Source organism: Acomys russatus, chromosome 15, assembly GCF_903995435.1.
Source record: "Acomys russatus chromosome 15, mAcoRus1.1, whole genome shotgun sequence".
Classification (NCBI taxonomy): Eukaryota; Metazoa; Chordata; class Mammalia; order Rodentia; family Muridae; genus Acomys; species Acomys russatus.
In genome coordinates this window covers 49,282,987-49,310,471 of record NC_067151.1, presented here as the reverse complement: position 1 = coordinate 49,310,471, position 27,485 = coordinate 49,282,987, and the positions used below count along the sequence as shown (strand labels likewise).

The 27,485-nt window shown below is 37.9% G+C and overlaps 1 protein-coding gene across 1 annotated transcript; it reads left to right on the top strand.

Annotated features, from left to right (window-relative positions):
- Positions 1 to 143: 143 nt before the first annotated feature.
- On the top strand, positions 144 to 27,485 carry Serpini2 (serpin family I member 2). Its single transcript, XM_051156843.1, has 8 exons — positions 144 to 390; positions 1,996 to 2,226; positions 4,134 to 4,328; positions 4,405 to 4,597; positions 16,622 to 16,719; positions 20,199 to 20,285; positions 23,337 to 23,426; positions 27,342 to 27,485. Exons 1-8 carry the CDS (start codon positions 144 to 146, stop codon positions 27,416 to 27,418), a joined length of 1,218 nt encoding a protein of 405 aa, XP_051012800.1. The 3' UTR covers positions 27,419 to 27,485.

Genomic DNA, 27,485 nt, shown 5'->3' with positions numbered 1-27,485 from the left:
ATACAGAATATTCTGTATATGTAAATATAGATATTCTTATATGCAGGATAGTCTAATAGATGGGAACTCTAATGTCAAGCTTACTATGATGAATTCTGTTTTTTAAAAACCAATAAATTTAAAATTAATACGCAGAAGTCAAGATGAGTAAGATCATATTGTGGAGTTTTCTGCTGTTTTTTTCTGGAAGTCAAGCTTCAAGAACTGTGGCTCAACAAAATGCTGAATTTGCAGTGGATCTTTATAAAGCTATTTGTTTATCCCACAAGAGCAACATTATATTTTCACCTCTTGGAACAACTGTGCTTCTTGGAATGGTCCAATTAGGTGCAAAAGGAAAAGCACAACAGCAGATCCTGCAAACTTTGAGGATGCAGAATACGTCAACAGGTGAGCATCTCACATGTAACTTCCTAGAGATATTGTCACCTTTAGTTTTAGGATATCAGGTAGAAGCTCAGCTTGTAGAACTTCAAGAAGTGAAAATGAACAGAGGCAATACCAAATTATAACCAAACAGATAATTAGAATATATGCAATTTATTCACTTCTAATTGTTTCCTCCTAAAATATGTAGCTTTATGGTGTGTATGTGTTTGTGTGTGTGTGTTCCTCTCTATGTGTGTGCGCATGGCTGTGTGTGTACTTGTGGAGGTCAGAGGTCTATGTCAGGTGACTTTCTCTACTGCTCTCCACCTTATTGTTTAAGGCAGGTTCTGTCACTGAACATAGGCTCAGCAATTTGGCTACACTTGTTGGGCGGCAAACCTCACGTACCCTTTTGCCTCTGCTTACCCATGTTGGGATCACTGGCATGAAATGCCCTCCCTGGCTTTTATTTGCTGATTGAACTCAAGTCCTTTTGCTTGCCCTGCAGCTACTTTACTAACGGCGCCATTTCCCCAGCTTATTTGGAAATTCTACTTCATGAGTATGTTTTAATGGTGAACTTTGGCTGTTTTATTTCATGGAGATTAATCAAATACTATCAACTTTCAAGTGACACAAGTGGCATTTCAGTTTTTGCTGAAAATGTAATGAAGTCAAAAAAGAACCTATTTTCCGAAATGGCTTCTTGCTAGATGTCCAAGTTCTAGGACTAAGTTAGACGTATATAAAACACTTGTAACATTATCAAATGACTAAGAAATTATGGAAGAAATCATCAGAGTAGAAAAGTCTTAGAGCCATGCGTAGCACTGTGATAAGAATCACTCACCACCAATAATAAGCTGGTAGTGATTATTTTAATTGATTCTAACGAGTAGTTGTAGTTGGAATGTTTAAAAACTTTTCTTGTTACTGCAGATAGTCAAAATACATAGATTCTTGAATTTGGATAAACAGGAGCTTCTGATTCTTTTTAAAAAATATAGTTTATTAATTTATTCATATTACATCTCAATGGTTATCCCATCCATTGTATCCTCCCATTCTTCTCTCCCTCCCATTTTCCCCTCACTCCCCTCCCCTGACTGTGGCTGATTCTTATATAAGTGTAGAGATGATTATGGGGCTAATCTTGTAAACCTTAAATCCTGGACAGGTACAGTTCTTGGTGAAGAGGACTGATATCTTGAAGCTGAAAGAAAAGTAACATTGAAAAACTGTTCATTGGTGTCACACTTCCACCAATATTCATTAGCATTTTGCTTTCAAAGAAAGTGGTCTTAAGTGACAACTTCCTGCTCTTAAGTAATTTAAATGTTATTAGAAAGTGGGGCTTTTCTTTAGCCTGCATAAATTCATAATTTTGTTTTTGAAAAAGTTAAATTTACATGGCCAATTTTTTTTTGTCTAGGATAAATATTGATTTTTCTGCAAAATCTATATTCTGTAGGAGGAAAAAATTTCAAAATCTTTATATGACTTCCCATTGTTAGTTAAGTCTCAGCATTGCAAATTGCTGATATGAATCAGAATATGTGGCAAAGTTAAGAAGCTGTTGTTTTTATGTTCTTCAGTGCATGAGCATATGTTATATTTATTTTGTAGGAGAGGGATTTTCTGTGCTAAAGTCACTTTTTTCAGCCATCTCAAAGAAGAAACAGGAATTTACATTTAATCTTGCCAGTGCCCTCTACCTTCAAGAAGGATTCATTGTGAAGCAAACATATCTCCATGGCAACAAGGAGTTTTTTCAGAGTGCTACACAACTGGTGGATTTTCTGGATGCAAAAACTTGTGCACAGGCAATAAGCACCTGGGTAGAAAGCAAAACAGATGGTAAAGTTTTCCATCATCATAAAACTGTTATTTCCTGTTAGATTCATAGCTTTTAATATCCCAAAGTAAAGAGTGGCTGAATATTTTCCATTTTACTGTGGATCAAAGGGATCACATCTTCATTTCATCTCACTGTTATTTAAATTAACACTAGTTATACAACCCAGAGAAACCCTGAACTGCTTTGAAAACTATATTGGCTCACGTACTAGTTTCCAGACCTTCCTGCTCTTTTTTAATGTATATATTATTTATTATAATTTACTCACATTACATCCCAGATTCTTATCCTCTAGTTCTTAGTTCTTATCGTCACGTTCCTAACCAACCCCCTTTGTCCTCTTCCTTATTCCTCTCCCCTAGACCTGTGACAGGGGGAGCTCTTGTAATCCACTGTCTGGCCACAGCCTATTAGGTCTCATCAGCATAGCCTGCATCCCCTTCCACTGTGGCACGCAGGCCAACTTGCCAAGAGGTAGTGATCAAATTGTGGACACCAGAGTGCATGCCAGAGGTTCAGCAGCAGTCCCCCGCATACCGCAGTGCGGAGAGTCAGATGTCTTTCTACTACATCTGGACAGGAGGTCTTGGTTCTCTGCACACATTGTCCTTGGTTGGTGCATCAGTTTGTGGCCCACATCCCAACCCCTCCAGCTCCTGAGGACTTGATGGTTTCCCAGTGGAGCTTCAGCTCCCTCTAGACCTTCCACCCCATTCCCCACTCTTCCCTACGTCTCTCAGTGCTCTGCCCAGAGTCCAACTTAAAGTCCCAATATCTGTCCTGATTCCCTGCTTTCAGAGGAGATTTTGGGCTATTATCCACTTATAGACACTTTAAATTGGAGAATTTCAGTAATAATTTTTGTCCAAGTATTGATTTTTTTTTCAGGCATGGAAACAGGAAGCCCATCTTTGTCCTGGAATATATTAGATACGTCAGTTCCAAATGCCACTTTCCCAAGTATACTGTCAATATTTCAGCTGGTTATGTTAATATTTAAAAATAATGTCAACAATCTTATCATAAATATAACAATCTAACCTTTAGACACCATGTAGCAAACATTAAAAAGTCATTAAATGGAGGTTAAGGTCAGGTTAGATTTGAGCTCAAAGCTCAGAATACCGTAAGCTTAGGTTCTCTTTAAAATTAGGACACTATTAAAATATTTTAGTTGTTAGAAACTTAATTAACGATGTAATGTAATAAAAATACTTGACCCTTAATAGTATCTGTTCCTTGATTATGATTATGCTGCAGAAATTTGTGATTGTGTAAGTTGCTCCTTGAAGTCATGGGCAGTCTCAAACACAGAGGTATCCATTGAGATTGTGATGTGGTGATGAGGAGCAGAATTTATAGGAATGTGAAATAAGCAAATAATGTATTTGTGAACATGGAATTGCTTACATCACAGAGAAAGAAGAGAAGAGATTAGTTGTTCTGAAGACCAAAATCAGACTAACCACTGGTCACTGGCTGCAGCTATGAGAGGAACATGTTTGTGTGTACCACTGACCAACTGAACCTGGTTGTCCGGGCGGGCAGCCTAGCTCTTTGATCTGAATAATACTGATAATTACGCAGGAAGGTATCTATTGGTTCTCTTCTTGTCTGAACAACAATTTATGGACGTGATCCACCAGAGAGTTCATTGACGAGCTCTGTCCATTTTTTTCCTAGAACACTTTCATTTTCTATTTCTTTGTATTTCTGTTTGTGCCTATTTCTTAGTGATGTATTTAGCAATATTTCCTTCAGCTCTTAGAGTTACCAAAGCTAGGTGATACAATACCCTGTCAAATAGAGCTCTGTGCAAGATGTTTTTTCCTTTAGTCTATTTTAGCCAGTTCCATTGCATCACCACTAAATTTTCTCCCTATTTTCTTCTCCATCCTCTGCATAGGAAAAATAAAAAATATGTTTTCAGAGGAAGAATTTGGTCCCCTGACTCGCTTGGTCCTAGTAAATGCCATTTATTCCAAGGGAGACTGGAGGCAAAAATTCAGAAAAGAAGATACAGAGTTGACAGACTTTAACAAGAATGATGGCTCAACAGTCAAGGTTCCAATGATGAAGGCTTTGTTGAGAGCAAAATATGGTAATATGAGAAACTATATTTTAAACAATGGATTTGATAACTGGCAAATATATTTAATGAATTTTCTTTGTTCCAGGTTATTTCTCTGAGTCATTCATGACATGCCAGGTTTTAGAATTGCCTTACAAGGCTGATGAATTTAGTTTAGTCATCATACTTCCCGCAGAAGATGTAAGCCTTGAAGAAGTGGAAAAACAAGTTACTGCTCATCACATCGGGAGATGGTTCTCTGAGCTACATGAGCAGGAAGTGGACGTCAGCCTGCCTCGGTGGGTCATGCTCTCTTCTGTTGTATTAGAAATGGAATCTTCTGGTCAGTTTTCAGTACTTACCACTACACTGAAATTACAAGGGATTACCATAGGAAGCAATGGTTATACACACTAATATGTTTCTGAGAGAAAAATAACCTTCAGAGCCAATGGTATACCAAAGTAGCATAGTTTATATTTTAGTCAGCATTAACATTTCTTTATATATTTAATATAATGTTTTACAAATTAAGAAGTTCGTAGTCACACTATCTTTTGAACGTAAGCACTGTCCACTACTTTCCCTTACTTCTTCCAGATCTAATTCTTGTCCTTTCGCGTCCTTGCATATATTCTCCCCTCACAATTTCCCCTCACATCTCCCAGATCTGATACCTACTCCAAAGAACCAAAATCATGAAATCAAAGTTCTAAAGTACATTTTCTCCAATTTAATCATTTTCTTACTCAAAACAAACAAACAAACAAACAAACAAACAAACAAAACCATGTGTTTTATATATGAGCAGTGGCAGAAAATTATTTAGGCTCAGTAAACATTTTTGTATTGACTGATGACTTTGTTTCAACCATCGCTGCCCCTTCTCTGAGGAAGATCTATGTGCACTCCCTGTTCATTCTGAAGCCACTATGTAGGCCAGGCTCGCATCAAACCCATGATCCCCCTGCCTCTGCTGTGCTGGCACTGCAGGATTATAACACTATGTTCAGTGACAAGATTAAAATGCATCACTCAGTGCTGCGTTTCTTTTATATACAAATGAGTAATAATGAGTTGCAAACTAGTAGTGAACTAATCACAACAGTTTAATCAATGTCATCACATTTCCAGAGATACTGTGAAAAAGAAACAGGCTAGTTGATTCAAACAACAGAAATTCATTCTCCCATGCTTTGGATTTAAATGTATAAATTCAAGTTGTTGGAGCCACACGGACCTGAAGGCTGTGTCTGGACTCTTCACTTGCCTCTTTTTAGCTTCTGGTAAAGTCTAGCAAGCCTTGGAGTTAGCTGCATAAGTCAGGTCCTGCACAACACCGGCTATTTCACATCCTGTGTTGTGGCAAAATCACATGCCTCTTCTGTAACATAGTTTAATCAAGGGCATGAAACCAGGAGACTGCTTATGTACAGAGACAGTAGGAAGGAAAAGAGAGTGATTGGATTGTAGCTCCTGTTAATAGATTTCCTCTTCCCTTGACATAGAATGAATTGGAATCAAACCTGTAAAATCTACAGTAGGCTAAATGCAGTAGGGTGTGAGCTAGCACCTATAGTCTATAATATGCTAGACATCTAATTTTATTTTATTTTATTTTATTTTATTTTTTATGGCATCCAGAAGAGACCTTTATTTTGCTCTTCTTTTCTTTTCTCCTTTTTTTTTTTATTAATTTATTCTTGTTACATCTCAATGTTTATCCCATCCTTTGTATCCTCTCATTCCCCCCCCCGCCATTTTCTCCATTATTCCCTCCCCTATGACTGTTCCTGAGGGGATACCTCCCCCTATATATTCTCATAGGGTATCAAGTCTCTTCTTGGCTACCGGCTGTCCTTCCTCTGAGTGCCACCAGGTCACCCCTCCTGGGACATGGTCAAATGTGAGCACATAGTACGTGAGAAGTTATATCACACTCTCCACTCAACTGTGGAAGAATATGCTGACCATTGGCTAGATATGGGAGGGGTTTAAAGTTTACCTCCTGTATTGTCCTTGGCTGGTGCCTTAGTTTGAGCGGGACCCCTGGGCCCAAATCTGCCTATCATATTGTTCTACTTGTAGATTTCTAGGACCCTCTGGATCCTTTTATTTTGCTGTTCTCCCATGCGTCTCTCATTTAGAGTCCCAATAGGATGCCTTCCCCTCTGTCCCAGTTTCCTGGTAGTGAAGGCTTTCGTGGGACATGCCCCTTGGGCTAGTATGCAGATATAAGTGAGTATATACCATTGATTCTTTCTGCTTCTGGGTTTAACTCACTCATTATGATCATTTCTAGCTCAATCCATTTTTTCCACAAATTTCGGGAATTCCTTGTTTTTAATAGCTGAGTAGTATTCCATAGTGTATATGTACCACAGTTTCTTTATCCACTCTTCTACTGAGGGACACTTAGGCTGTTTCCATGTTCTGGCTATTATGAATAAGGCTGCTATGAACATGGTTGAGCAAATTTCTTGTTGTGTGCTGGAGCATCTTCTGGGTATATTCCAAGGAGTGGAATAGCTGGGTCTTGAGGAAGCCCTATTCCCAGTTTTCTGAGATAGCACCAGATAGATTTCCAAAGTGGCTGTACTAGTTGAATTCCGACCAGCAATGAAGGAGTGTTCCTCTCTCCCCACATCCTCGCCAGCATGTGGTGTCGCTTGAGTTTTTGATCTTAGCCATTCTGATGGGTGTAAGATGGAATCTCAGAGTTGTTTTGATTTGCATTTCCCTGATGACTAAGGAGGTTGAGCATTTCTTTATGTGTTTCTCAGCCATTTGATACTCCTCTGTTGAGAATTCTCTGTTTAGTTCCAAGCCCCATTTCTCAATTGGGTTATTCGGTTTGGTGGTGTTTAATTTCTTGAGTTCTTTATATTTTGGATATTAGACCTTTGTCAGATGTAGGGTTGGGTGAAGATTTTTTCCCAGTCTGTAGGCTGTCGCTTTGTTCTCTTGGACAGTGTCTCCTGCCTTACAGAAGCTTCTCAGCCTCATGAGGTCCATTTATTAATGGTTGACATTAAGGCCTGGGCCATTGGTGTTCTGTTCAGGAAGTTGTCTCCTGTGCCAATATGTTCCAGGCTCTTTCCCACTTTTTCTTCTAAGTGGCTTAGTGTCTCTGGTTTTATGTTGAGGTCTTTAATCCACTTGGATTTGAGTTTTGTGCAAGGTGACAAATATGGGTCCAGTTTCATTTTTTTACACATAGACCTCCAGTTAGAACAGCACATTTGTTGAAGATGCTATCCTTTTTCCATTGAATGGATTTGGCTTCTTTGTCAAAAATCAAGTGACCATATGTGTGTGGATTCATATCTGGGTCTTCGATTCAATTCCACTGATCAACCAGCCTGTTGCTGTGCCAGTACCATGCTGTTTTAATTACTATTGCTTTATAGTACAGTTTGAGATCAGGTATGGAGATTCCTCCGGAGCACCTTTTATTGTACAAGATTGTTTTAGCTATTCTGGGTTTTTTTGTTTTTCCATATGAAGTTCAGAGTTGAACTTTCAAAGTCTTTAAAAATTGTGTACTTATTTGATAGGGATTGCATTGAATCTGTAGATTGCTTTTGGTAGGATGGCCATTTTTTACTATGTTAATTCTCCCGATCCATGAGCAAGGAAGATCATGCCATCTTCTCAGGTCATCTTCAATCTCTTTCTTCAGAGTTTTGAAATTTTTTTCATACAAGTCCTTCACTTGCTTAGTTAGGGTAACTCCTAGATATTTTCTATGCTTGTGGGTAATGTGAAGGGTGTGGTTTTCCTAATTTCTTCCTCTGCAAGCTTGTCATTTGTGTATAGGAAGGCTACAGGACTTTTTTGAGTTAATTTTGTATCCAGCCAATTTGCTGAAGGTGTTTATCAGCTTTAGGAGTTCTCTGGTGGGATTTTGAGGGTCACTTATGTACACTATTATATCATCTGCAAATAGGGATAATTTGACTTCCTCCTTTCCCATTTGGATACCCTTGATCTCCTTTTGTTGTCTTATTGCTCTGGCTAGAACTTCGAGTACTGTATTGAAGAGATATGGAGAGAGTGGGCAGCCTTGCCTTATTCCCAATTTTAGAGGAATTTCCTGGAGTATCTCACCATTTACTTTGATTTTGGCTATTGGCTTGCTGTATATAGCCTTTATTATCTTGAGGAAAGTGTCTTGTATCCCCGATCTCTCTAAAACTTTAAACATGAATGGGTGTTGAAATTTATCAAATGCTTTCTCTGCATCCAAGGAGATGATCATGTGGTTTTTTATTTTCAGTTTGTTTATATGGTGGATTACATTGATGGATTTCCGTATATTAAACCATCCCTGCATGCCTGGAATGAAGCCTACTTGGTCATGGTGAATGATATCTTTGATGTGTTCCTGTATTCGTTTTGCAAGTATTTTATTTAGTACTTTTGCATCTATGTTCATAAGAGAAATTGGTCTGAAATTCTCTTTCTTTGTTGAGTCTTTGTGAGGTTTAGGTATCAATGAGACTATGGCCTCATAGAATGAATTTGGTAATTTTCCATCACATTTCTATCTTTTGGGTAGCTTGAAGAGTAATCGTATTAGCTCGCCCTTGAAGGTCTGGTAGAATTCTGCACTGAAACCATCTGGCCCTGGGCTGTTTTTTGGTTGGGAGACCATCGATGATTGCTTCTATTTCTGTAGGGAAATGGGACTGTTTAGCTTGTTTATCTGTTCTTCATTCAACTTTGGCAAGTGAAATTGATCAAGAAAATTGTCCATTTCCTTTACATTTTCAAATTTTGTGGCATATATGCCTTCAAAGTAGAATCTTATGATTCTTTGAATTTCTTCAGTGTCTGTTGTTATGTCTCCCTTTTCATTTCTGATTTTGTTGATTTCAATACTGTCTCTCTGCCTTTTAGTTAGTTTGGCTAACAGTCCTGTCATATCTTGTTGATTTTCTCAAGAAGCCAGCTCTTGGTTTGTTGATTCTTTGGACTGTTTTCTTAGTTCTAATTTGGTAATTTCAGCCCTGAGTTTGATTATTTCCAGGCGTCTACTCCTCTGGGTGTTTCTGCTTCTCTTTTTTTCTAGGGCTTCCAGTTGTGTAGTGTTAAGATCGCTTATGTGCGATGTTTCCAATTTCTTTTTAAAGGCAACCTAGTGCTATGAATTTTCTCTTAGCACTGCTTTCATGTATCCCACAAATTTGGGTATGTTGTTCTTCATTTTCATTTGAATTTCAGAAACTCCTTGATTTCTTTCTTTAATTTCTTCCCTGACCCAGGTGTCATTTAGCAGAGAGTTGTTTAGTTTCCACATACGTGTAGGCTTTTTGTTATTTCTGTTGTGTTGAATTAATACAGCCTAAGAGCATGGTGATCTGATAGGATACAAGGTATTATTTTCAATCCTCTTGTGTCTATTGAGGCTTGCTTTGTGACCCTACGATGTGATCAATTTTGGAGAAAGTTCCATGGGGTGCAAAGAAGAAGGTATATTCTTTCTTGTTAGGGTGAAAGGTTCTATAGATATCTGTTAGATCCTTTTGACCCATGGCATTGGTTAATGATGTTATTTCTCGGCTTAGTTTCTGTTTCCATGACTTATCCTTCAGTGAGAGTGGGGGTGTTGAAGTCTCCCACTATTATTGTGTGGGGATCGATGTGTGGTTAAGCTTTTAAGGAGATCTTTTACAAATGTGGGTGCCCTTGTATTGGGAGCATAGATGTTCAGAATTGTGATGTCATCTTGGTTGACTTTACCTTTGATGAGTATGAAGTGTCCTTCCTCATCCCTTTTGATTAATTTTGGTTGAAAGTCTATTTTGTTCGATACTAAAATGGCTACGCCTACTTGCTTCTTGTGACCATTTGCTTTGAATATTTTTTCCAACCTTTTACCCTGAGGTAATGCCTTTCATTATGGGTGAGATGTGTTTCTTGAATGCAAGAAGAATGTTGGATCTTGTTTATGTACCCATTCAGTTAGTCTGTGTCTTTTATTGGAGAATTGAGGCCATTGATGTTGAGAGATATTAATGACCAGTGACTGTTAAGACTCCTAATTTTGATGTTGTTTCCAGTCGAGCGTTTGTGTAGTTGTGTTTTTGCTATGGGTTAGCTATCTATTTCCTGGGTAGTTTTGGTTATAGCTTGACCCTTTGGGATGGAGTTTTCCTTCTAGTACCTTCTGTAAAGCTGGATTTGTGGATAGGTACTGTTTGAATTTGTTTTTGTCATGGAATATTTTGTTTTCTTCATCAATGGTTATTGATAATTTTGCTGGGTAAAGTAGTCTGGCCTGGCATCTGTGTTCTCTTAGGGTTTGCCGGATCTCTGTCCAGGCCCTTCTGGCTTTTATGGTCTCTGCTGAGAAGCCGGGTGTAATTCTGATACGTTTACCATTAAATGTTATTTGGCCCTTTTCCCTTGCAGCTTTTAATATTTTTTCTTTGTTCTGCAAGTTTTGTGTTTCGATTATTATGTGGCGGGCAGTTTTTTCTTTTCTGGTCAATTCTATTTGGTGTTCTGTAGGCCTCTTGTATGTTTTATAGGCATTTCTTTCTTTAGGATTGGGGAAATTTTCTTCTATGATTTTGTTGAGAATAGTTTCTGGGCCCTGGAGTCTGATGTCTTCTCTTTCTCAATGCCTATTATCCTCAGATTTCTTCTTTTCATGGTGTCCTTAATTTCTTGGATGTTTTGTGTCAGGAGTTTTCCAGATTTGGCATTTTCTTTAATGGTTGATTACAATATCTGTGATGTATCTTCTAGCCCTGAGATTCGTTCTTCCATCTCTCTGGATTCTGTTAGAAAAGCTCACTCTGTGTTGCTCGCCTTCTTCTCTGAGGTCTCACGTTCTCGTTTTTCTTCTGTCTGTGTGTTTATCATTGAATCCATTTTCATTTTCAGATCTTGAACTGATTTTTTGATTTCTTTCATCTGATTTTTTGTATATTCCTGAGTTTCTTCCATTGCCTCTTTATAGGTCTTCAGAGCTTGAACCGTTTTATTTATTTCTTTCATCTGGTTGTTTGCATTTTCCTGCAATTTTTCCAGTTCCACTCTATGTGCTTCTTTTATGTCTGTCACCTGTTTGTCTGCGTCTTCCTGCATTTGATTACGAATTTTATTTGTTTCCTCCATTATCATCCTCATTGCTAAGGGTTTGAGGTCATTTTCTTGTATTTCCATTGTATTTGAGTTCTCTGGGTTGTTTTCTTTGGGATAGCTGGAAACTGGAGATGCCATGTTGTTTTGGGGGTTTTTTGCGTATGCTTTTTCGTTGTCCTTTAGACATCTTGTCGTCTTTTTTTTTCATTGGGTAACTTCCAGAGTTGGATGGAGGGTGTCTGACGATAGATTCACTTGTTTTCTCATGATTTCCCTAGGCTGCGAGCTCAAAGCTTCACTGGTGTGGATGTTAGGAGGTTAGCCCTGTTGTTCTGGTCTCTCACAGCCAGTGATCTTCAGCCCCCCTGTGCTGTGGATCCTGCAATTGTTCTGGTTCTCTGAATGAGCGTTTGGTCATGCCAAGGTATCCACAGCCCTTCTGTGCCTCCCATGCCAAGTCCAGCCAGGACACTGGGCCCCGAACCACGGCTGAACTCAGATAGATTCTCAGGGCCTGAAACCGTCTGCCAAGCTCAGCTAGGGATTCTGGGCCCAAAATGCACACATGGTCCAGCCAGAATTTTTGGGCTGGGACTAACATCAAGATCCGCTAGGGCTTTTGCCCAAAGTGCGTGATTGTGGTCAGTTATTGACTCAGGGCCCGAACTGACCACCAATCTCAGCCAGGAATTCTGGATTTCAAACCTGCACACTGGGTCCAACCAGAGTCTTAGAGCTGGTGGAACCGAGCGTCTGTCCCGCCTGCGCCCACAGCAGGAGAGCTGCGGCTGCTCTGAGTTAGCGCCAGTGGTGGAACCAAGTGCTCCGCCCAGACTGTGTCACTGCAGGGGAGCTGCCGCTGAGCTGAGGTGGTGCCTAGGAGGGAACTGAGCATGCCACCAAGCCTGCGCCACAGCAGGAGAACTGCGGCTGCTCTGAGTTAGCGCCTGTGTTGGAACCAAGTGCTCCGCCCAGACTGTGTCCCCGCAGGGGAGCTGCCGCTGAGCTAAGGTGGTGCCTAGGGTGGAACTGAGTGCTCAGCCAAGCCTGCGCCACAGCAGGAGAACTGCGGCTGCTCTGAGTTAGCGCCTGTGTTGGAACCAAATGCTCTGCCCAGACTGTGTCACCGCAGGGGAGCTGCTGCTGAGCTGAGGTGCTGCCTAGTGTGGAGCTGCGGGCTCAACTAAGCCTGCGCCACAGCAGGGGAGCTGTGGCCGAAGCTGAGTTAGTGCCTCGGGGTAGAATTGCTTGCTGGGCTGGCCAGTACCGGGACTCTGGGGCCGAACTGTCCGCCGAGTCTAGTCTGGGTCCAAAGGCTCCACGGGACCCAAATCCTGCCCCGAGTCCCCTCTCCCGCAGCAACTCCCACCAGCCACCACACCAATCGCCTCCACTGGAAGGCTATAAGCTGCAAACCTCAGCCACCGCTGCTGGTGCCACTGGTGCTGCTGCCTCTGCCGCTGCTGCTCCGATCAGAGAAAATCCATGCTCCCCCTGTGTGCAGGGGCACGCAGGTCCTCTGCACCCTGGTCCCTCCGAACCGTGGAGGCACTTTCCCTCTGCCGTGAATGTCGAACCTCGGTGTTCCTGGCTCAGAAATCTGTGCAAATCCCTGAATTGTTCACTGGAGCCTCCAAACAGGGTCCACACTGCTCGCCGCCATCTTGGATCCTCTCTAGACATCTAATTTTAGACATTGTCTTACGTTTGCATATTAGAAAATGTTTAAAATTTTTCATTAATTTATTCTTGTTACATCTCAATGGTTATCCTATCCCTTGTATCCTCCCATTCTTTCCTCCCTCCCATTTTTCTCTTATTCCCTTCCCCTATGACTGTTCCTGCGGGGAATTTCCTCCCCCTGTATATGCTCATAGGGTATCAAGTCTCTTCTTGGTAGTCTGTTATCCTTCCTCTGAGTGCCACCAGGTCTCCCCCTCCAGGGGACATGGTCAAATATGAGGCACCAGAGTTCGTGTGAAAGTCATACCCCACTCTCAACTCAACTGTGGAGAATGTTCTGTCCATTGGCTAGATCTGGGTAGGGGTTTAAAGTTTACTGCCTGTATTGTCCTCGGCTGGTGCCATAGTTTGAGCCGGACCCCTGGGCCCAAATCTGCCTATCATAATGTTCTACTTGTAGGTTTCTAGGACCCTCTGGATCCTTCTACTTTGCTATTCTCCCATGCTTCTCTCATCTAGAGTCCCAATAGGATGTCCTCCCCTCTGTCCCAGTTTCCTGGTAAGTGAAGGTTTTCATGGGACATGTCCCTTGGGCTAGTATGCAGATATAAGTGGGTATATACCATTTGAGAAAATTTTTATATTATTTTGTCTACATGAAGATGAGAAGCTGTAAATATATTAGCAATTAAATTTTATTAGGTTGGAAAGTCTAACATAAGCCTACACAGTGTGTCAGATTCCTGTATATAAAAGGCATCATGAGAATGTATTTATGTGTAGGGATAAAAAGTGAACAGTTAATTCACATAGATAATTAGTGTCTATGTTATAAATTTTACCTAAACAGAACCTTACTTCTGTATTAGACTATACAGTATGTGCGTATATACTGTAGATGAGTGATGTGTCTGTGCCGTTGTATGTACATGCTTGTGTAGAGCTTAAAAGGCAAGGTCAAGGGTCACTTCTCTCTTTGCACCTTGTTTGGGAATCTTGTTATTTGTCTATGTGTATTCTAAGCTAGCTAGCCTGTCTTTTTGTCTCTATCTCTTATTTCGTCATAGGAGTGCTGGGATTATAGACACATTCTACTGCATGGTAGCTTTGACATGGGTCTTGTGAATCCAAACCTATGTCCTAATGCTTGTGAAGCAAGCCCTTTATTCCGCCAGCCATATCCTAGCCTCTGCATTTACATTTTGATAGTAACACTGTGTTTCATCTTTAAATAATCCAAAGTGAACTAAAGCCTACTTATTACACAATCAGACTTCAGATAATAGGATAGGGACTCAGAGGGAGACATCAAGAGGCTTTAAGTTTCCCCCACTTAATGAGGACATGGAGTGTATAGGAGAAGGAATTAATGAGGCAAATTCACAGTAGTTACTGGAAACCATGACTGGGGCCATTTCATCACAGAGATTCAGATTTTTCTCCATTTTCTTAAGCTTTTTATGATGTGAAACTTGCTTCAACCCAATGCTTACACATGGAAGCAAATTCCATATTAAAAGGAAAGAAAAGAGGTTTCATATGCTAAATAGTTTATTTCATGATTATTTAATTTACTATTTATCTGACCAGTATTTTTTTGTTGCTTACTCCTTTACTTTTTGCTAGTCTTCGGATAAATTTAGTGTGTGTTAGGGTAGGTGGGAGATGAAACGTGACTGTAATGAATAATAACTTACTCTGTATGTATTGATCAAGATCAGGGTTTGGAATTAGATTTTGAATAGAAGACAGTGTCAGCATAAAACCTTTGACACAAATGGACCTGAGTTTAAATAATAGCTCTCACACTTATTTTGACCTTGAGCTTGGAAATCAACTTCCTTACAATTGCTTTCTTCTATGTCAATGATAATGACAATGCTAACTTCCTAGGAATTTTTTAACATTAAAAACTGTGATCTATATTAAGTGCCTAACCACAGAAGTGCCATTCCATTCCCCCTATTCATGGCTGCGATAATTATGGGTAATTAGGTATTGGCCTTAGATTATGCTTTTATCAAATGGCTGAATGCATTTCTATTGCTGTAGGTTTCACTGGACTATTCTATGAGCAGGACTATTATTTAAATGACTTTCTAGTGATAATTACACATTATTAGACATTGTAATAAGGCTTCAGTATTCTTGTCATTATCTTGAAATTGCTGGGCTATTAATCTAAAAATAGTAGGTATATTAGGACATATAGTTTCCACCTTTATTACTATTCAGTTTAAAGAGTATAATAAAAACAGAGAATACTTTTTTTAAAATCTTATTTAATTTTTTCCAGTAAGAAATTAGTACGGAGTTGGAAATTGTAGCATAAAACAAGCTGTTTTCATTAGTGATGAACTTTTGCCTTCGTGTTCTCCACTACCCCAGTTACCCAGGACTTGGAATGTTTAGAATAGTCCATAATACATTCTATTTTTATATGAAAATGATCTTAGCTTACTCCCATAGGATATTCATTACTTTGAAGAATTATAGCAAAGAAATTTAATCAATACACGTCAATTAAAGTTGTGATTGAATTAGACTGATTTTCCATCAAATTTGTAGCCAGTGACTTTAGCTTAGGTGTTAGAGCCAGCTCTTGAGATGGGAGTTTCTGGGAAATGTGACTGATGTAGGAAAATTCATTTCCTCATTTAAAGATACCACATACATTTCTCTTTTTAAAAATTCATGATCTCTTAAAAATTAAAAGAAAAAGATTCTCTAAGCATCTATGAAATAATGAAATAGAAATGTACTAGCCCTCTATGTTTAATATCATGAGAGTCAGTGCTTGCAGTTATCTTGGAGTCATGGAAGAATCTCTGAGATCCTTTGGTTAGTTTCTTCTTCATAAATGAGGAACACAGGTAGGCTGTATGCCGGAGTCTTAACTTATGGCCCGGTATTAAAAGCACTGTTCAGCTCTCTTCCTTGATCTGATAAATCTTATCCCTTTTACTCCATGTAAACATCCCTTCTAGTGTTTTATTCACATGAAGTTTCCACAGTAAGATATTAGGAGTACCCATAAAGTGAAGAGAGTCACAGCAAATGTGAGAACAAATGGAAAGGATGCTGAGTGATAAATGTCTCTTTGAGCATCCTAGCCAACAACCTTCCTCCAGGATTGTTGACTGCTAACTTCTGCACTTAGTGCTGTGAGCATCTGATATGGCACATCTTTTTTAAAGAACATCTTGAGCACAGAAAATTTCTAGAAGAAAGCTTCATACTCCTTACAAAGGTGTTAAGCAAGGACGTTGAGATAGAGCTGTTTTGTTGGTTAACTGCTACTTCAAAATCATTCTATTCTTCATCCGCACAAACGATATGTCGAGGAAGCAAGATATTAGCAATGTTGAACCAATTAATGGAACTGGATAAAAATGATGTGAGATATAAGAAAGTGAAACTGAGCTGATGAAAGCCAAAGACTCACAATATAAGCTTTGCCAAGTCACCCATGTCATAAAAAACCAATTTCCTAGAAAATGTTCACAGTATTTTAAGTCATTTTTTTCCTCATCTTTTTGAAACAGATTTAAAATAGAACAAAAATTGGACTTCAAGGAAGCACTATTTTCTCTAAATGTAACTGAGATATTTAGTGGAGGCTGTGACCTTTCTGGAATAACAGGTACACTCCTGCTGAGTTAATTTTTATATTGTCTTGTTGATTTGTTTTCTTGGAATTATATTAGCAGACTGATCTTACAATGAAAAAACACTCAGTCCCAGCAAACACGTAGTAGTAAATAAATGTCAAACTAAGGCTGAGCATCTTATTGATATGCACTGTATCCCATGTAATAAGTTGTCCTCAATGAAAATCAGACAGCATTTCCTAAAGTTAAACATTCTCACCATACTTGTAATAAAACTATGTAAGTAGAAGGATTTTATGGGCTTTTATTCTGCCCTGTTTGTGGTTCTTTACTCATAATGGGAACTATAACATGGCATCTGTCATTTAAGCAGGACAAATAAAACTCAAACGGACAACCAATTTTCATATGTAGTTTGGAAGTCCTAAAGCACACGAAGCTGCCTGCAGAGGCCTTCAGGAAGACAGCAGATGAAGATGGATAGTTCAGGCTAACATACATCTAGGGAATTGTGTCTTGTAGAATCCCTTACCTCCGTAGCTATGCCAGACATTCATTTAATTCTTCTGCCCTTGACAACACTTAGCAACTGAAAAATAACTGGATAAGTAGAAATAAGGAGTGCTATACACACCACCTACATGTCAAAAGCTTCAGCCTTCTGTGTTATGTATGGCGCCCTGATGATATAAGCATGCCAGTCTACTTTGTATCGCTATATAGCATACAGTGGAAAGCCATTCGGACGTTTATGTGAATATGTAGACTTGAAAAGATAGTCATGAGTTTATTTGCTCACCAATCATTTAGGGACTTGGATGGACTGGAGAATGACTCTGAGTAAAGGAAGTGGAATATCTATACAGGGGCCATACAAGTTCTTTATCATCATCACACATGAAATAGCTATGTGTTTCCACAGAGACAATAGGATCTGACTTCTTGCCACTCGCTATAGTACCAGCAATAACAGTCAACATTAAACACTCCAGTAAGATCCTATTTTAAGGTGCCCTGGACCGTCACCACCTCCACAACCCACAATAACCAAGCACTTTTCAAGCACTTCTTCCCCTTAAACTTCTTCCTGGTCTTAGGAATCTCACTCAGTATACCTTAAGCATTTAAATGGCCACTCACTGTTTAAACTCTAGCAATTTGTAACTTCCATAAACTCTTTACAAGATGGTTTATGAAAACACATACAAAATGCTTCATAAAGTAATTTGTACCCAAGAGTAACTCCAAGAAGAAAATAAATATCTAATATTTTTTGCTTTTTTTTTCCCTCATTGGCCTAGCTATTTAAATTATCTTAACATTTGGTTCCTGCCTCACTGACTGAAATAAATCAGCCAATTCTAATAGTAAAGCTGGTATTATCACCGTAAGCAATTCCATGCTATATTCACTACTTTTCAGGGCAGTGGAAAAAAATGCTTGTGTAAACAAACAAAACATGAAAGTTTGTTTTATCTCTTGTATCACAGGATCTAGTCTATTGTGGTGCGGCTCTCTACATGGCTGAAGGAACATGTGGTAGAGGAGCTCATGTACCTCCTTGAAGACAGGAAGCAGAGAAGGGGAGAAAGGGAGAAGTACGCATAGGATGCCCTAAAAACATAATGACCAGCTTCTTTCAGGATCAGCAATATCCTACTACCAGCTTAGAACATAGCTTCCAACACATGAGCCTTTCGAGAGGATATTTATCCATGCCATAACACTTGCTATGCTTGCTTATTTTTGGACAATAAAATTTTACCAAAATGTAATTTCAACTAGTTTAACATTAGTGATATGGAACATCTACAAGAGATAGATATTTTATACTGACAGAATTCAATATTTTTGAGTATAATATTTTATACTTTTGATTCAAATTTGACTTTTTACTATGCTATCTGTTATTATGCATGTTCAGCAATGCCTTAATTTTTAGGATCCTCAGGTTTCTAACCTAAGTGAGAAAATATGCCTTAATGACCTTTGTAAAATAGGAAAATTTATATAGGCCACCTATTCACCTAGCATATGGAGAGATGAGTTAGTAGTTAAGATTGCTTGTTGCTTTTGCAGAAGACCTGAGTATGCTTACCAGCACCCAGATTAGGCAACTCACATAAAATAGTCTGTAATTCCAGTTTCAGGGGGTCTGACACCCTCTTCTGGCTTCTACCCATCAGCACCTGCATTCACACAGACACACAGACACACACAGACACAGACACAGACACACACACACACACAGAGAGAGAGAGAGAGAGAGAGAGAGGGGAGAGAGAGAGAGAGAGAGAGAGAGAGAGAGAGAGGAGAGGAGGAGATGAGAGAGAGAGAGAGAGAGAGAGAGAGAGAGAGAGAGAGAGAGAGAGAGAGAGAGAGAGAGAGAGAGAAATAAAATATTAAATACTTAAAGTTTGCTTGAACACATAGAAAAACTAGAAAGACACCATAATTTAAAAATTATAGACTCATCTTTTCATGGCGATTTAAAGGAAATGGTTCGTATATATACATAATCTCCAAGAAGCTCAGCCTAATGACTTAGGAGCCATTTAGAATATTTCCATTGCTAATTTGTGTGAACATTTTCACCAGTTCTTAACCTGCAGAGGCTATTAAGTTGTTAACTGTTACATTGCTGGTGAATCCTGTCTTACTTTAGGGAGGTACTGGAGAATTTGTTTAGATGACTCACCCTAAAAACAAAATACTAGTCATTGGCTTTCTTGAGTGGTGGCTGTAGCAAACTGCCTCTGCACCAGGCAGTTTCTAAGGCATGCATCTAATGACGATAAATAATAACTGACATAGACATAGGTATAAATAAAGATCTGGATGTATCTGGTCTGAAAAGCTGACTTAATATGATATATAGCTCATGATTTTACTTTTCAAGATTATCCTTGCAGGCCACTGTTCCAGAAACATTTCATACCAGTTACACCAAGGGCAAGAGGGACCTCTCAGCACTCATGCATGACAAAGCAAATGCTGCCAGACACTGTCCTACACTAAAACATTTATCAGGGTTTTAAAACACACACCTCTGAATTGACTTTTCTGACAGATGACACAAGAGCTTTTTAGAATTTTATGACCTAACTAGTCTTGAAGCAAAGTTAATTTTGTTTTAGCATTAGATCAGAGCGGAATATGTAATTTAAAAGACAAGTTGGCTTTGAGGTTGATATTTCGCTCTTTCTGTAGGCCATGGTGAAGAGGGAAACTCTCATGTCCATTCAAATCTTCCTTATAGTAGGGTGTCTGATTTGAGCGTTACATCTTTGTGCCTTCATTGCTTTTGTCTGGGCAATTTTGTCCTATCTGTATATCTATTTCATGAATTTTATAGTTAACCTAAACATCTTTATCTCCAGAAAAGTGTCTAAATTGGGAGAGTTCATTTGTTCAATTACTGTCCCTGTATATTTGAACATGTAATTGTTTGAGGACCTTATAGCAAAGGCTTTGAATTTAACTGTCAAATGGTCCTTCATGTTTTCATCAGATTCATCTGAAGTATATGTCTCCAGAGTCATGCAGAAAGTTTTCTTTGAGATAAATGAAGATGGAAGTGAAGCTGCAACATCCACAGGTAAAAGAAATGAATTTTTGAGAAACAAGGGGTATGAGAGGAGAGATGGTGTTGGGCATGGTGGACGCTTCGGGGTGATCTACCTTCCCGGCTCTCTTTTCTCTTGTTCTGTGTAGAGAAAGGAGGAAGATGGGCACGTGTCTGTATGTTATACATGCATCTCTTCCTTTGAGCATAATGAAAAAAGAAAGGATTTGTTTAGCATCCAAGCTTCATCTATTCATATTTTTTCATCTGCAAATTGGAATAACTATTAATGAGTTCATAGGATCTGGGGGCAGATGTCAGGCTCAACGATGCTATCTTCCCTGTTAAGAGTGATCGGTATCTCTGTCCTCTTTAATATTATTAATCACTATACTGACTTAGTGAGCACTTTTCTAATTTGGTGCTTTTTATTATCTCAGAGGTAGGGGTTCAGAAACTTAGCCACATATTAGAGCCACCCACTTGGGAATATTTTTCTTATTAAATATTTTTTCACATATACATTTATATTACTATGCATACTACGCTTATATACAATAAACTACCTACAGCAAGAAGAACCACAGAAAAGATTCAGGAATTATATAAATGTTACATTCATAGTGTTTTGGCTATTTGAATTCGGCAGCCTTGGAGAAAACATCTTTCAGATCTTGGTGCATCTAAAATTCTGAATGTAAATCAATATCTATCACATCTCATCACTATCAACTTAAAATATCTGTCTAGACCTAAAAATATCTTAATCTATAAACAACTAAGCTTAATTGTAAAACTAAACTACCTGGTCTTCATTGCCATCAGAGACTTGAGAAGGAATAAAATTAATTACCTGAATATAAAGGAGTGCAGGTTAGCAGCTTCCCAGATGAGAAGATGTCAGAGACAGTTTTCTGCCTGGACAGTCACCCAAAACTCTCTATAATGTTGGAACATCACCTTCCACCTTCTGGCCTAATATAGCTGACAGACATATTTGTGAGGCAGGAGCTGTTGAGGACTTTTTAAAAAAAACTGTCTATGTCCAGACAGTGCTTTAAAACAATTGAATCTGTGTTTCTGTAAATGAGATACCAACACTAAGATTTTCTTAAATTTTACTGCACAATTTCAATACACATCCACTGAGAACAAGCACGGAATTTTGACTCACAGCTTGCCCTTACTACTGCACATGCAATGCATAAAAAAAGCAGCAAGAGCTTTACATAGAAACTTACTACAAATCCACAATTTCAAGTCTCATTCAGGCCCTACTCAGTCAGACCCTACTATCCAAATTCACTATTTGGCTTCTGAGTACATTCAAGCTTAAGAATAATCTCTCTATTGTAATTTATTGAATAAGTGGTATTTTGAATAGGATCTATGCTGTGTGTAAATAACACTCAAAAAGATAATTGATGTAAAGGCTTCAAATCAAACAGAAATAAAAAATAATAACTAGTATCATCTTCATAAATCTGTTTTAATTTTTCCATACTACTTGGATTTTAATTAATGCTTTAAGATGTGCATCATTTAAAGGGTATTATCTATAAATAGCTCCCAAATTATATCTACTTGCTGATTTGTTTATTAATTCATAGTCCTGCATTGTGCCATGAATTTTGACATCTAGGTGGTACACCCTGGGCTATCTTTACCATTCTCTCATCCCTCGAAGGGAGTTGCATTGCTATGCTCAATAAACAGATTGCAGGGAGCGAACTCTGCCAATCCTTAGAGAATCCAGAGCTACGTATTCAGATGAGATTAAAGGATCATGAACACAGAATTTCATCTGCTTTCACACAATACCGAGTGGGTTCTCATCAGTTACTGAGCAGTCTTTTAATCGTATTACTGAAGGAAAAGCTTCAGAGATGTGAAATCTCTTGCCTGGGGTCACGCTGTTAACTGACAGAATTTAAACTGATATCAGGTTCCCTTGGTTTTAAGCTCAAAGCCATGTTGTTATTGCACACTGCCTCTCATTGTAAAGCTAGACTTCTCCAGGACCAGGATTATACACTCATTAGGAGTTGGTAATAGGAGTCTGCAGATGAATCATGCCCCAGAATAGCCTGAGACTCTGACTTTAAAAACTGTGCTCTGGGCTTGTTCAAGAACAAGGAGGGACAGAAAAAGTGTTCACTGAAAATGAGAATGGAAGTAAAATTGACTTTACTTTTCTGATTTATCTCAGTAATTCAGATGTGAGGCTTATATCTGCTGGTAATTTGGGTAAAATTGTCATGGCTATTCTTTATAGAAGAGTGTCATTTACGCAATTTTAGTAAGATTATCTTTCACTGTTTTACAATTTTGACTATATATGTTGATTTTATTTATCCTTGGGTCTGGCCAAAAATATACAGGGCTATTGGGACTAAGATGCTATTGAGATGAGAAAATGTTTTTCAGAGACTGGCACCAAGGGCATCCCATGGGAGAAACTCAGAAATTGTCTTTCTCAGGGCTCGCTCCAGCAATCAGTCAGACCTGAGTTAAAGAGAACTTCAGATTGGTGTAAAAATGTTTAATCTAGAAAAACAAATGTCTGACCACTGAAATGTCCCACATTATTGACAAATGCCATGTAAGCTGAAATAATTTGACTTATCATAATAAGTAACTGTAAGTTACCAAAATCTCTGAGCTCACAGAGTAATTCTGGCAATATAAGTACAAAATAAGTATTTTTAACTCAGAGGAGATTCTCACTGTCTGAAGTACAACAATAAAGTGCAAACATGTCTGGAAAGGAATTAAAAGGTGAAGAATTTTAAGAATAGATCATGTAATGTAAATGGTGGACAGAAAATTACTTTTGAGAATATTACATTTTTCATTGCTTCCACTAAATTGAATCTAGTATTTGGTGTCCTTCTTCACTGAACATAAATGTGAATTCGGAATGAATTTAATCCTGTGCATGGCTATTTAAAAATAATTATGAATTTCTCTGTATTTAGGATATATTATGCAAAAACCTTTTGTCTATGCAACCTATTGTGATGTATTTCCTTTATGGATATCTTAAGTGTAAATATGTAAATGACTGTTGTCTCTTTTCTATAGGCATAAACATCCCTGCGATTATGAGTTTAACTCAAACTCAGTTTCTAGCAAATCATCCATTTCTGTTTATTATGAAACACATCCAAACAGGTATCTCATTTTGACATTTCTTTGCAGGTAGTGTTTAAATTAAGCTATCAGCTTTATGTACATACCTGGAATCACATTTTTTTTCAATGTGACTTTACTAAGTGCATCTTTTACGTGTGTGCTTTTATACGTATGATGAGAGTCTGAATTGGAGTAGTAATAATGTGACTTCTGGCCCAGCTGCTCCATTAATCTAATATTCCCCCAGTGGTTAGATATTTGATTAATAAGGACTTAGATGCTCAGAGAAATAAAAGTTAGCTTGCCTAGCACCATACAATTAAAAATTGGTAAAGGGACAAGTGAGGTTAATGTGTTTTGATGCCACAATGGAAACTGGAATTTGTGGACTTGTGAGGAGAGTAACTCTTAGAGGCTCTGAGAAGAAGGGTGGGCCCAACCATCACTTCAAACCTCTAAAAAGAGGATTCAGTGATGTACAAAAAGGGATACAGAAGTAGTGATGGTGTAGATGGCCATTTGGCCCAATGTCAGAATATAGAAATCTAGGTTGTCAACACTTGCTTTATATGGAAAGAACTGCCACAGTGTGAAAGCACTGGGGAAATCATCATTAGGAAGTCCTCCGGACTTGCAACATCAACATCCTATGAGAATCACAAGACACAGGAGAGCAGAGAGTATTCCGTTTAGCCTAGGGTTCTACACATTGAAAATGAGGTCATGGGATTAGACCTCCACTAATATCATAGCTCAATTAACAAGTCAACTAATTTGTTCATCTATCTTAGGTTACATTTTCCCATTTCATGTTTAAAAATATGAATATTGAAAATAGTAAGATAAAGGAATACACGAAGCTTATCACATTCTGCCTAGTACACAGTAGGTTTTCCTTAAAATGAGCCAATAAACATAAATAGTTCCAAATGAAGGACAAATAACTGAAAAGATTCTGTAAACTGGCTCATAAGGAAAAGAGGCATAATTAATCTGAGAATAAGAATTTGTTAGATTAACTAGAGGTTTTGATTCTGGAATACTAAGGGATACACTAGTCTTTTCTCTAACTCTATTATGCTAATGTCAGTGGAGCTTTTCAAAGAAATGTATCCTTAGAGTATTAAAACGGCTTTAAAATAACTGATTGTAATAAAACAATTTCACCCAATCCCAGTAGTGGATATGTCAGTATTAATATATATCCAAGTATGCTGTATTCATGCATCTCCAAGCATTGAACAATATTCATTTTTTATAATTAATGTATATAATTAGTAAGTGTGGAGAATAGAAAGAAATGAGTCCACACTGGACATCAATACATAAGTAAATGACATATTTAGGATCATTTAGAATCATTACATTTGATTCTATTTCCTAAATTGATGATTTGTTCTAAGACTATGTAATTTCATCCTGTATTACAGCAGTAAAAATTTCAAATCTAAAATATTGCATCTGCTTTTTTCATTTGTGAATTTAACCTCAGTGACAATTTCTATGAGCATTATCGTAATGAAGCTTTATAATCTAGAGTTATTTCTTTTAAAGTGTTGCTTAATATAAATGTCCCCTCATTTGATATAAAGTTTAAAATAGAGCTGAAGAGATTTCTTAGCTTAATAATCAATTGATGGTCTTGTAGAGGAACTGCATACAGTTCCTAGAATATACATGGTGGCTTATTATTCTTTTTAAGTCCAATTCCAGGCTGTCACACACTCACACACCCTGCCCCACAGACATACATGCAGGCAAACACTAATGAGCATAAAGGAAAATTTTTAATTAAAAAAAAATTGAGGGGCTATTATCTTAAAGCAGTATACCTTTTGTGATTTATTTTTCTTTTCTATAAATGAACTCTACAAAGCAATAAGAATAACATGTTTTCTTGGTAGACAATGATATGGCCTTAAGCTTTATAGAAACTATATTGTTGACAATTTTGAAGTATAGAGATAGATGACTTTAAGGTTGTACAACCATTTTTATTTTTTACTTTTATTATAATTTATTCAGATTACATCTAGATTGTTAGCCCCTGACTTGTATCTTCTCATTCCCATCCTCCCTCCCACTTTTACCCATTTTTATCTCGATTTAAATTTTTATTTTTATCAAATACATTTCTTGTAAAAAACAACTCTGTATGTTATTTGGATTTTCATTCTAAAGGAGCTGTATACTGCAGCTCATTTCTCTGCAGTGGTTAAAGTTACAGGAGATAAATAACTCACTTGTTTTCCTAAGCTCAGGGAGTAGACCGGCTCTATAGACTTCCAAATGCAAGTTATCGAAGATGCTACATTAAATATGCCATTTCTGAGGAAGGAGTGAGTCACAGTTTTCAAAGTAACAGTGCTCCCCACACAAAAATTATTGCATGTCGAATAACGGGCTTGAGCTAAAGGAAGACATAGCTTGAATAGTATTTATGAATAAATATTGGAATCTAGCCATATGTTTTGGTAATGCTCTGGAATCTAAAACCAGGAGTTATGACTTGCTTCCATCTGATGGATAGCCAGAGTAAATACTTTAGTTAAATGTAGTGGACACACACACACGTAAGAAGGAGAGGAAACATAAACAGTATTGACTCTTGCTATTCATGACATCAGCTGGTCTTTTTTAAGGGGCAATTTACTAACTCTCAGAACTTTGTGACCAGAGTGGTGACTGTGGAAAGACTTCATTCAAAGTCTGGTTCTCTATAGTGAACTAATCAGATGGAAAACACTGGGACCAGGGGTGTTTGTGAAATGTTGTACACTGCAACATTTACATTTTAAGTGATGCTTTTACCATAAAAAACAAAAACAAAAACAAAAAAAAAAACTTGAATCCCTCTCAATTTTTGAGAAGTATTTTATGCTCAACATTATGAAGACCCAAGTTACTGATGTTTCCTTTTGTGGGTAAATGAATTAGCCATCCTAGGAAAGGCACACCCTAATCTTTGAGAAAACTGGGTATTTCTTTTTTTTTTTTTTTTTTTTTTTTTCTTGATATAAAGTTGAAGAAAATTAAAGGAAAAACATCAGTTAGATATTTTATCTCTGTCTATTATTGACTCTCTAAGACTATGTCTCTATCTCTTTTTTGAGATTATAATTGCTGTTTCTGCCTTCTCTTAGTTCCCTGAAATCCCTCCCATATACCCTTCCCTCTGTAGTCTCTTCAAATTCATGTGTCTGTCTCTTGATTACATGATAAGGACTTAAGTAAGGATAGGACTTTCCTGTTCTTATTTCTAATATATCTACCTGCTTTAATTAGCTTTACCTTAAGCAAAATTTATTTTACCACTTTTACAATTAACCTTCACTTCATCTGCAAATAAGAAGTTTATGGCTGACTTTGTCATTGCCCTTTCCCAAGTGAAATCCAAGGAGAATAAGTTTGATGCATCATTAATTCCTGTTCTGTCCTCTTGTTCTTTGTTCCATGTCACTGCCAATCATGGAATGGCTAGAAACAGGTGTTTGCATTTGCACTCAATACTATATCACTTTGGTGAGCACTTGGAAGTACTAGCAATGTGAAAATATTGTCTCCAGTAGTGAGGCATGCTTTGATTCTGTGCTAAAGAAGGCCTGGAAAACTGCAATTTTAACCCTGAGGCTCATATTCTGTGCATAAAAAAAGATGACTGCCAATTCTTCAGACTTGAAGCTGCACTGTGCTCATCACCATTTTATTATGCTATGATTGCCTGGCTGGGCTCTATATTTAGAAAAACTCTCTCATGGAAAAACAAGTATAATGCATTTTCCATGACAGACTACCAAAATGATGAATACTTGTCTCAGTGTTTTAGACAAAGAAGACAGTCTTGGTATCAGACTTTACCTGAAGAGAAGAATAAGTAAAGGATTGTTAAATCATGAAGAAAATAATTATTGTGTTTTCTTCCAGAAATTACCAATATATTTTTTCTTTTTTCAGAATCAATTTTGTTTATGGGAAGAGTGACAGATCCTGACATCCAAACAATGAAAGGGAGAGATTTAGATTCACTGTGAATAAGAATCATGGGCTTGAAAATTTCCTACCATTTTCTGATTAAAACTGTGCCAATAAAACAAGTAA